The sequence below is a fragment of the Protomyctophum parallelum genome, assembly GCF_964188405.1.
Source record: "Protomyctophum parallelum genome assembly, chromosome: 13".
Lineage (NCBI taxonomy): Eukaryota > Metazoa > Chordata > Actinopteri > Myctophiformes > Myctophidae > Protomyctophum > Protomyctophum parallelum.
The window spans coordinates 16177172-16189685 of record NC_139708.1 but is presented as its reverse complement, the minus strand read 5'-3'; the positions used below and the strand labels follow the sequence as shown (position 1 = coordinate 16189685).

Sequence of the window (12514 nt, the reverse complement as noted above, 5' to 3'; positions counted from 1 at the left end):
GCACACGTGTCACGTGAGAACAACAAATGCCTGAAGAAGAGCACTGTGAAATGCAGCGAGGGTAAACAACCGATGATGTTGCACTATTGTTTTTGCTCCATAGTTCTCCCTCTCACGCCAATATCTCTCTCTCTCTCTCTCACTCCGCTATCTATCTATATCTCTCTGCTTCCCTTTCTTTGTCTCTGTCCCTCTTCCACTATCTCCCTGCAGCTCACTCTCTTCATCTCTCTGTGCATGAATTGAACAGCACATGTGATGAACTCACATGGCTGAATGCCTCTAAGGGCAGGCATGGGGCAGTTTCCATGTAGATGAGGAAGAGTAGTAGTGGAGAATGAGATGATGTCAACCAGCAGACTGGTATCATTACATTCCTTTGAACACGGAGAGCAGTGAAATCTTGTGAGACTGACCAAGCTGATTTTGTTTATTAGCAGTTTTGCCATGAGCTAGGGAACCTGTAGTCGCCCCATGGTCCCATCGCCTGGACAGATGGCCATGCCATAGGTCTACCTTTCTCCTTAGAGAATTGAGATTGGTCACTCAATCAGAAATTGCACAAGGTCATTGACTATTGGCTTATGCAAGGTCTGATTCATCACTCTTCCCAAAATGTAAGCCATATATTAGCAGCAGGACCAAGCACCAAGTCTGCACATGTGTAATGGCTGCACGCATACTAGTGCTTATATAAATACAGTAGTAATTAAATACTAAACCTTGCCTAAGGTTGGGCTTACAGAATGTCATGTGTTAATATGACTGAGTCACATTGCTATGAAATGTTACACTATTCCAATGACTATCTGACATACAGTATGCTGTAGGTTTACACTTTAATGTACATCAAATGACCACATACTGTATGTCCAATAATACGTGGAGGCATTTTGAACATGCGTACACAGACACATGCATGAGCACACACACACACACACACACACACCTCATATACACATTTGTTCCATTAACAGAACTGTGTTCCCCTTACATGCATATTTCATTACTACTGTATAAAGGTATCATGTGTCTGAGAGCATATTACCGAGGCAGTCATGAACTAACAGTATCATGATAGTACTGTATAGGGAAAGAAATCCACAATTAAACATGAACTTTGAATGAAGTCAGATTTATACCTCGGTGACAAAGTGTTGTGCGACGTCGCACTCAACTAAAATAACGTGTAGGCCTATACGTTAGTTTTGTCAATCCCACAAAGGAACTTCAGCTTCAGCTTAACCACGCTGATGGCTGCTAAAATGGACATGGGGGGGGGTGGGCCATCTGATTACCTTCGGCTTCGGCTACGACGATTACGACGGCTTCTCTACCCAATAAGCAACGACGGCCTCTCAGATGATTATGATTGATGATGATGATGAGGAACGTCATCAATAACTTAACAATACAAAACTACAGTGAGTCGGGTGCATATCTTTGGTCTGACAGTCAGACACTATGGTCCGATGTCCCACGCCAAATCCTAAACTAACCTCAGGTGGAAGCCACAGTTGAGTGTTAACCGGCCACGCATGTGTCTTAACCGGCCACGCATGTCTAACGTCTGCCCCCCCAATGATCGAGTCACTGGCTGACTTTGTGTTTGTCTTGCACAAAGACAGGATTTGTTCTTCTTGGTCAATCATCTCCACTGCCTATTTGGATCAAACAACAGATTAAAGGCGACTGTAATAAAAGAGTAATAGACAAAGCCTCCTTTTTTCCCCTAGCTCATCATAATCTTTAATCAAGTTCTCCTTACAGTAATCTTTGACAGACGTTATGCTTTGTTTACTTTACACAGACAAAAGAGCATTGGTGACCTCATTAAAATTACAATACTGTACATGTGCCCGCGCGCGCGCGCGCGCGCGCGCGCGCACACACACACACACACACACACACACACACACACACACACACACACACACACACATCATAAATAATTATGATAAGCACGTTTTTTGTGTGTGACCGTTTAATGAAAACAGCGTTTTCATTCAAATATTTACGTTCTTGCCAACAGTATGTGGGTAAAGATAGATACATCAAACATATTATCTCATGTCCCCAACTCATCTGGCTTTGAGTGATTTAGGCTGTCGACTTCATGAATCTTTCCCTGTCTCTTGCCAGGCTGCAGAACATATGATTAATCTGTGAGTGAGGCAGCCAGTCATGTCTCCATCCTGTATAATCGTCGAGCCGATTCTACTCTATGGCTCCGAGACATGGACACTTTCAAAGAAATTAGCGAAACGGCTGGATGGCACTTACACCCGCCTTCTAATGAGAGCGCACCCATCATCTCCTCTAATATAAGGCAACCTTCCCCGTGTTTCTTCTTCACTAGTCCGATCCAGAAGAACACAGTTTGCTGGCCACTGCTACAGAGCTGATCATGAGGCTATATGTTCCCTTCTTCTCTGGAATCCTATCAAAGCAGACCAGAGGTAGAAAACTGGCGTTCCCTGATGTCATCGCTAGGGACACATGAATCAGTAAGCAGGAACTGGGGATGGCAATGAAGGACCGGGAAGTCTACCGTGGCATTGTGAAATCCATGATCTCGAAAATGATGATGATAATCCTGTAATAGGCTTCAGTTAAGCAATAAGCACGTATAATACTAACCTGACGCTGCCAGATCCAAGAAGCTTGCTACACAAATTTGTTTCACAGCTTATTGGGATCTGGGATCTCGGAAGCAAATTCGATGACGGCTGTTCCTTTTTTTCAAGATACTTGGTAGATGATTGGACCGTCTGTCTATCACCGTGTGGGCGTGCAAACACAACCAATCATATATAGCTTCACATCCGGTTTCGCACATATCCCTCCCTTAGCTCACGCCGATTGGTTCGAACCACAGAGCGGTTCGGTGTTAGCTCAACTCCCTGAGAGATCCCAGATGGTTGCTGTGTTGGGGAACATGGTTACCCAATACCGCCCCCATCTGGCCAAAGCATTTCCGGGGGGAAGAACCTCTGACTTAATGGACCCCAAGTCTCTATTAGATGACATTTGTACACTCCGAGTTACAATTGGAGAAATTCACACATATGCACGGGCACATGCAAAGATACAGTCTACCATTCATTTTCAATGGAAGCCAGCAACATTTGTAGCTGCTGCAAAAAATACAAAGCTACAAATTGAAGCTGAGCTGGGTTCAACTTCCAGAATGAGATGCAAAGCTACAAAGCTGTATGCTGGATTGTTGTTTTTTCACCCCCGCAGGCCGTGCCGCGCCTCCGACACACGTCACTACGGACTCACGCTTGACAACCTCAACAACCGTTTCAGCAACAGATATACAATAATAATAATAATAATAATAGCTCAGATTTATATAGCGCTTTACGTGGGAACACCAGGAACAGACTTTATTAAGAAAAAAAAGATCAAAGCTAAAACATAACAGATACAGGGTTAAAAGGATAAAAAGATAAACGAGACCTCAACTGGGGAAGGCTATTCTGAAGAGGTGGGTTTTAAGTGAGGTTTTGAAAGAGAGGAGAGAGGGAGCAGCTCTGAGATGGTTGGGGAGTTCATTCCAGAGTTTGGGGGCCGAAACATAAAAGGCCCTGTCCCCGCAGGTACGGTACTTGGCCTTGCGGACCTTCAGGAGGTTAGCTTCACTGGACCTGAGGAAGTGGGGGGGGACATATGGTTCAAGAAGATCGGAGAGGTAGGGGGGAGCCAGGTTATTGAGAGCTTTGTAGGTGGTGAGCATGATTTTGTAGTGAATTCTTTGTTTGACGGGAAGCCAGTGTAGGTCGTGGAGGACAGGTGTGATGTGGTCTCTGGAGCGTGTACTGGTGAGCAGGCGGGCAGCGGAGTTTTGAATGTGTTGTAGAATGCGAGAAATATGCTGTGATCTTTTCATCTTTGCATGTGTCTCGACTCTAGAGTGAACGCACATAAGACATTTACTGTGTAAAATGTATTATACGTGTAGGTTAAAAAGAAAAAGGGCAGGACAGTGAACTTAAGAAGCATGAGAACCCAACGACCCACTGTCTGGAATGCAAAGAATACCCAGGCCATAATCCTCATAATATGCCTGTCTGTGACCTTTGACCCTGGCTGCCTTGACGCTGAACTGGTCTTGACTCCTCTGAACATTAGCATTCTTAAATGCCCATGTCTAAAGACTCTGCTGAACATTATCATTCTTAAATGCGCATGTCTAAAGACTCTGCTGAACATTATCATTCTTAAATGCCCCCGTCTAAAGACTCCTCTGAACATTAGCATTCTTAAATGCCCCCGTCTAAAGACTCTGCTGAACATTAGCATTCTTAAATGCCCCTGTCTAAAGACTCTGCTGAACATTAGCATTCTTAAATGCCCCTGTCTAAAGACTCTGCTGAACATTAGCATTCTTAAATATCCATGTCTACTGAACATTAGCATTATTAAATGCCCCTGTCTAAAGACTCTACTGAACATTAGCATTCTTAAATGCCCCTGTCTAAAGACTCTGCTGAACATTAGCATTCTTAAATGCCCCTGTCTAAAGACTCTACTGAACATTAGCATTCTTAAATGCCCCTGTCTAAAGACTCTGCTGAACATTAGCATTCTTAAATGCCCCCGTCTAAAGACTCTACTGAACATTAGCATTCTTAAATGCCCCTGTCTAAAGACTCTACTGAACATTAGCATTCTTAAATGCCCCTGTCTTTAAAGACTCTGCTGAACATTAGCATTCTTAAATGCCCCTGTTTAAAGACTCTGCTGAACATTAGCATTCTTAAATGCCCCTGTCTAAAGACTCTGCTGAACATTAGCATTCTTTTTTTTTTTTTTTTTTTAAGATATTTTTTTGCGGCTTACGCCTTTTATTGATTTTTGAAGGGACAGACAGTAGGCTGACAGGAAACGGGAGAGAGATGGGGGGATGACATGCAGTAAAGGCCGTGTCGGGTCCGGGAGTCGAACCCGCGGCACACTGCGACTGGATTACCAGTCCGGTGCCCAGACCGTTACGCTACGGCCTGGGCCAACATTAGCATTCTTAAATGCCCCTGTCTAAAGACTCTGCTGAACATTAGCATTCTTAAATGCCCCCGTCTAAAGACTCTACTGAACATTAGCATTCTTAAATGCCCCTGTCTAAAGACTCTGCTGAACATTAGCATTCTTAAATGCCCCTGTCTAAACTTTAGACTCTAAAGGATACGCTACATCAGCGGTTCCCAAACCTTTTTGGCCATGCACCCCCTGTTACCTCCTGACCTAGCTGACGCACCCCCCCCCCCACCCCCACACCCCACATGGAAATATAAATTGCATAAGCTATATAGAGACATACATTTCCTATTTATCCACATATATGCACGTCATATATTAACCTGAATATGGCATATATTTGCAGCATATATTAGGCTACATTCTGCATATACTTGCCATTGGCATAAGTTAATATATTAAAAATAAAACCATAGTACCACCATTAGTCTTTATATGTCGCGTAACCCATAGAAGGCGCCCGCGCACCACAAGGGGTTAATCAGGGTTAATCGACTAAACAGTTTGAGAACCACTGCGCTACATTATGACATGATACTGCAATCTTAATCTAATGCATAGCTTTATATTAAAAAGGTTGTTTATTTATTTGATACGGACATAACAATTACATTGCTCATTGCACAGATGCATTGTTTACAGGGTGTTAGCACATGTGCTAGTTTTCACCACTTGTCCACAGGACTTTTCTAAAAAATACAGTGACACTATAGTTTAAAAAAACACCCAATCAAATACAAAAGATTATACATTCTAATAATATTTACAGCAAAATTACAATACCCATTACATAATCTCCAATACAAAAGTAAACATAATCACTCTAGTAACCAGTCAGAAGCTATACATGTGAACACAGTTGATTTGATTTCAACCATAGTTTGAGTCCTCTGTAGAACACGTTACCATCCGTCTCTAGTTTTAGAACCGTAGGTTTGCTCCCTTTACTGAGAAGGCAGACTGTCCGAATGAGTTGTTACACCTGAGAATTACTGATGTACCATAGGCAGAGAAGAAGTCCTATCATTATCCCACATACTGTTGTATAGTTAGTTGTACCGTGTTCTGGTTATATTAAACATTGTGTAAACGTGAGCAAACAAGGGCAATGTGCAACAGTTGACCAAATAAGGTGTCTAAATTAACTGCAAAGGTTCACAATTACTTAATTGTGAAACAATAAAAATAGAAATTGCTATCTTTTATTGATTGTTAAAGTGCTACACATATTACTTATTTCAAACCATTTCTTCATTTGTCAAAGTCAGGTTGACAGTATGGCTTGGGAATTAGGCCTGTCACAACTTTCAAAAACAAGTATAAAATTATTGACTAAAGACATGTACCTTGTATGTACCTTAATCATTTGTTTGTGTATTTCAATAATAGGCTTTATAGTTTTGTCTCCATGGTACTCCAAGCCTAAAAGGCAAATCAAAAATATTATTTTATGTACATGTTTAAATCTTGACTGCCAAAACCACAATTAAATCATTAACTGCAATTAGTTGTATGACATTCGTCAACTGGACTAAGATGCCATGATTATGATTCATGACAGAGTAGTACTGTTCTACTGTAGCTGTAGTTCCCTCACAATCCTAGCGACGATGTTTTACAGTAATGTACGTGACACTGTCTCAGGTCAGAATGACGCTCACTGTGGTGGTAGAACTATCTGCGCCAACTTGGAGCAGCATTTTGCTCTTGTGTATTCAGGCTTGCAGAGAGGGGGTATTGTGTAAATATGAGGAAATGATTAATCCCAGCCATGTGTATCCATCTCGATCTGCATTCTGGCCAGTATTTGCGATGTCTATACATACAATTTGCAGTCGGAGCAACCAAACCAGTACACCGTCAGCGACTTTCAATGATGTTAAGTCCTTTACTGCAACGCACCTTTCTAGTGAACAACTTCCTATGGGGCGTGTAAAACCGGGCTATTCTATAATTATTTGTGTCACTGAGATAAAACACCACACAGTCTTATCATGTCTCAGTTGTCTGGAAGCCACCCTCCCTTATACTGAGCTCGCTGGAGAGGGGAAGAGAGGAACTCATTAAGAATGAGCGAGACAGAAAGAGAGAGAACGAGAACAAGTGACAAGATTGTCTTGAAATTGTTAATATTACCCTTTGACATGAGCAAGCTGAAGCTAAATTGGTCTTCTACATTTCTATAGCGCCAGCGCCTTATCCAAAGGCCTTTACAAAGTGCATACACTCACACACCGACATCGCCATGCAAGGAGCCAGCCTACAAATCGGAAGCAGTTAGGGGTTCATTTTGATTGATTGATTGATTGATTGAATTATTCCGAAATGTAAACAGCACGAGGTACAGTCAGACATTTAGGCTAAAGGGATAACACAAAAAAGTCCTGGGAACCTGTTTCCATTCTATATATTCAATATATCAATCAACATAGCATAAAATAACACAATAATACATATCATCAACATTGTCTTGTTCAAGGACACTTCGATACATGCTAGGAGGAGCCGGGGATCAAACTGACGATCTTCCTGTTCCCAGACAGCCACTATACCTCCCGACCATCCTTAACCAAATCATTGAAACATGGCGTCCCTATTCTGCCAGCAAAAATAGCTGATCTGGCCCAGGCCGTAGCGTAACGGTCTGGGCACCGGACTGGTGATCCAGTCGCGGTGTGCCGCGGGTTCGACTCCCGGACCCGACACGGCCTTTACCGCATGTCATCCCCCCATCTCTCTCCCGTTTCCTGTCAGCCTACTTTCTATCCCTTAAAAAGAAAATCAATAAAGGCGTAAGCCGCAAAAAAAAAAAATCTTAAAAAATAGCTGATCTACAAGCTCACAACACGTCCCATTTCGACACACTGTGAGCTTGTAGATCGCCTATTTTCAGCAAAGAGTGTGGAGGCAAAAAAGGAACGATCCAATCACCTGGATGCTGGTCAACAAATATATAGGGTTTATAAGTGAAGTTTGGTGCATGAAACGGAGGTGTAGGAATAGAAGTTGTAGATGTCAACAGTCAATTTGACAGACAGTTGAGTGCCCCAGGGCACTAGGGCAGTGACCTAGTCGAAGCTAAAAGCTCATGGTCATGTGACCACGCGGTGGATTAGCATTAGCTCAAGTAAATAAGGAGGAGGGGCAGTGTGCACGTCCCTACCTACTTCCTGATCACGTCCTTTTGGCTGTGTGTCTGATAGATAGATCTTTATTGATCCCACACAGGTGTAAATTCAATTGTCATAGCAGTATACAGCAGTTATGAAACACAGGACAGATACAGAACAGGAAGGAGAGCTAGGAGTAACATCCATTTCACTTTCCCCACTGAAGTATTACCTGTGCCTTCTATGCAATCCGACCAACACGTACGTGAAACGTATACAAGAGTGAGCTCACAACAAGTCACAGGCACGGTACAAAGCACTGTGAGCTTACAGATCTGCTATGTTTGATGCGTGACACAAAACGTATATCAAGTTAAGGATGTGTCCAAAAGCCACTATTTGTAAATGTTCTTTCCTCGGTCAGCCATCGTTTGTGAAGGTCCAGAAAGAGTATTTTCCACAAACAAAACACTTGTTGCACAATGACTTCTTCTTCATCCTGTCAGACAACAGACATCTCTCAGGCTATCGCACAGTCATTGTAGAAGTAAGTGATAATTGAGACCTTGACTCACAGCTTAGTCAGTTGGGAAACCACATATTTTTACATATATTTACTGTAATAGGCCAACATTGCCGGGAACAGGTCAGCTAACTTTCCAGTTTCCAAAAGCTGGGGCTAAGACTTCTTATCACAACTTATCATCTTACAGTGCTGAGCTGACATATTTGCCTGGCAGTGGGGAAAGTCGTGAAGTGATGAGACGTGAGAACCCTAGAGAGGCTTATGAACATGCCATGCTGTGACATGTTGGCACAGTGCACTTAGAGAATCAATGCAGGGCATAGGGTTTCCTTCCCTGTTACACTGCTGGTTCTGCAGCAAATCTACACATAATTGTAATACCACAGCATGGGACATGCAGGACAGCATTGTGAATAGAATGGAGTGATGGTAAATGGTGCATTTATATAGCACCTTTGTCCAAGGCGCTGTACATAGATTGTGCATAAAATTCACCCTTTCACACAGACACACACACACACACACACCGATGGCGGAGGAAAGTAGGAAACAATGCAAGGCACCAACCTGCTCATCGGGAGCAATTAGGGGTTCAGAGTCTTGCTCGGACACTTCGACACCAACTATGGGGGAGCCCAGGATCGAACTGGGAACCTTCCGGTTACCAGGCGGCCATTGAGCCACAGAGCCACTGTCGCCTAATAAAAGCTGTCAGCCATGGTTGGTTTATGGATCATTATTAGGATACGTCTCAAGGACTGTTGAGCTTAGAAAGGTTAAGTTTAATAAAAAAATATATATTAATACAGGTTGTGAACTTGTGAAGCAGACCAGAGCTAATGTTTTTTTTTTCTTTTGACCAGAGCTAATGTCATGTCAAGTACAAAGGGCAAACCGCGTCACTTCCTCCAGCTGACAGAAAAGAGACATCATCAAATTAAGCCTTCTGACAGCCTTGAAGCCCATCACACAGCCTCTGTAGAATATTAGAATCAGCTGAGATAAATGCTTAATTTACACTTCGTAAATAATTGATTTTCAAGCGATAATTGCAACACAGACACAAGGCCTGTGTAGACGGGCAGTTAGTTTAAAGGTAATGACATGCACTAGTGGAGCATACATCCAAAGGCAAATATCACATCCAGTGATGCAAATAGCCTGCATCCTTAGACTCACTAAATTGAGAAGTACGCAATCATGTCACCCTCCAGGGGTCCTGGGATGCAATACTGGAACTAAAAAACATTGCATGGATGCACCTGGGACGTATGTATCCTCAGTGACGTACCCCAAGGTCCTCAGGGTTTCGGGTCTCACAACATCATGACCCAGCCGGGGTGATCAAGTCCTGACTTACGTCCCAGTAGCTACCCTTGATCAGTCCCATTAGGGAAAAACCAGGGACACACAATCCGCTGCTCCAGAACTACTCTGCCAGTACTGTACTCAGTACTGTACTCTAATGTCATTGAAGTAGGACTTATAAAATAAGTGAGAGGGTCATTTACACTTATGCAGACATGTAGTACAGTACAGTACACAGTACAGTACAGTACAGTACACACACACAGCCTCCATGGTCAGATTAAAAAAATATTGACCTTTCAATATATTCCCTTAGCTTACACCTGACCTGGCGCACACACGTTGAGATGTAGGCCTATGGCCTATTAAGACTTTTCCCACTACACCAGCTAACATCTAGCTATGCCTACATTCCAAAGTAATTTCGTTTTTTCGTATGAAGTAGCTCGTATTTGCACATAGGCCTACCACACTTTTATCTATGACAAAAGAAAGACTTATAATATACTTTTAAGTGGTGCATACACCATACATACGACAACCTCCTCTCTATGACACTGATTGATATGATTTTAAACATTGGTGTGCGACTGTCTGAAAAACTGGCAGCCCAGTCAGTCTACACTACAGTGCACTCTACAACGCTACATATGACAGTACTAGCTATACGTTACTTTTTCCACCATGCGCCATTGCAGTAATTTAAATACCATTTTCATTTGATAAAAAGAAAAACATAGTGGAAAACATAAAATATTCGACAAAATGAAGGCCATTCTTGACTTGAGGAAAGACAATGGCTGCTTCTACCCAGTCAGCAGCAGCAGCAGCAGCAGTCAGGCTTTCACCTGTCAAACTTTTGAAGCACGCTCGCTCATTATTACGCCTGAGCGCTGGCTGTCTAACGGTTACTAGTCTGTAACCCAGGCTATAAAAACATGTCCATGCTCTGTGTACACACGATGCATCTTTATAGTCCTATTCTAGCCGATAGGTTGAGACTTTGTGCCTCATGTAGTACATTTAGATTACAAATGTGTGCCGTGTAAAGACCAGCGTTTGCATTCTCTCGCTTTGACAGGCAAGGCTGGGGGGGGGGGGGTCTCTGCCTGTTGATTCAGTAGGTCTCTAAAATGTAGATAAGACGATGAAAGACAACTTAAACAAAACCAAAACCAAAAACAACACGGATGATTACAACAGCCATTTATGTCAACTGGTCAATGGCAATAATTTAAACTGTTATCTCCATGTTTTGATAGATAGAAGAGCGCTATACACACTCCACACGCCACACACACACACACGCAGGGGAGAGCAGTTTGTTTACAAAGCGCTGGCTGTCAGAGCGTTCTTTCCCAATAAGGAGCCTCGCTCCGCAGAAGCGCAACATAGAATAAAAGCCATGGACGGACGTGTGTCCAGTACGGAGCAGACCTACCTCTGTGGGAAGTGATAATGTGGTGTCCTCTTTCATAAAACTCAAGGGAACCTTCACTCTGGAGCAACGTGAGCGACCTACGGCAGGAATCTCTCAGTCGCTGCTATAGTTTCCAACAGTTCGCTACGCATGCAGTTCTCTCTCTCTCTCTCTCCCGCTACTCTCACTCTCCTCTCTCTCTCTCTCTCTCTCTCTCTCTCTCTCTCTCTCTCACTCACCCACCCACGCCCCCCCCTCCCTCTCTCTCTCTCTCTCTCTCTCTCTCTCTCTCTCTCTCTCTGACAAACCGCCCACTTCCGGCAGGGACATATTTCTCAGTCCTGATTGATTGATTTAAAGTGATTTAAAGCCGTTCTGGATTAATAACAACAGTAATACTAATACAGATACATATACTACTAAATAAATAAATGTAATGGTCACGCTTTAGTTACGATTATTATTTTTCTTTAATATTCACATAAAATATGATACTATATTATAGACTATATCCTTTCTATTTCCACCACCGTATTGAGTACTATTGACACAACCTGGCTATTGGCTAACCAACTCTGGTTTATCAGAGTATTCTAATTTAAAGGCCTAAATCAATTATTGTTTTCAACCTTTTTATACCTACCACCACAGAAAAAACCTGGCTCTCCAAGTCTCCAAAATACAGGAGCGTAGACCTGCCCCATCCTATTGTTATGTCTAATCAGCACAACTGATAATATTATGTGATTAATCCATCCTCAAATCTTTTAACGGCTAGGTGTGCTGTCATGCTCATTTCTAGTCACTCAAGGGGATCGGACCTGGCTCCTCTGCTCTGGGACTCCCTGACCTTGGCCCTTATAGCGGAGTCAGTGTCTTCTTTTAAAACGCTTTTAAAAACCCATTAGTGTTTTAGCTAATTAATGTATTTTCAATTGTCTTGATCCCCTGTTATTTTTCAAGTTTAATGTTTTGATGTCCTTTTTATTTGCTGTTTTTAACCTGTCTGTAAATCACTTTGTAACTTTATGTTTGGAAAGGTGCTATATATATTAATTTCGGCAAGACTGGAGAGCCTATTTCAACCAGTCAGAAGAACTACCTGTA

The 12514-nt window shown here is 42.6% G+C and overlaps 1 protein-coding gene across 2 annotated transcripts in view; it reads right to left on the bottom strand.

The window, feature by feature from the left end:
- Positions 1-11591, bottom strand: part of stat5a (signal transducer and activator of transcription 5a) — an 83919-nt gene extending 72328 nt beyond the window's left edge. For both annotated transcript variants that reach the window (XM_083780031.1, XM_083780032.1), the window contains exon 1: positions 11429-11591. In XM_083780031.1, the coding sequence (XP_083636157.1) occupies positions 11429-11464 (36 nt within the window). In that variant the 5' untranslated portion in view covers positions 11465-11591. The remainder of the gene's footprint in view (positions 1-11428) is intronic.
- Between the last annotated feature and the right edge of the window lie 923 nt (positions 11592-12514).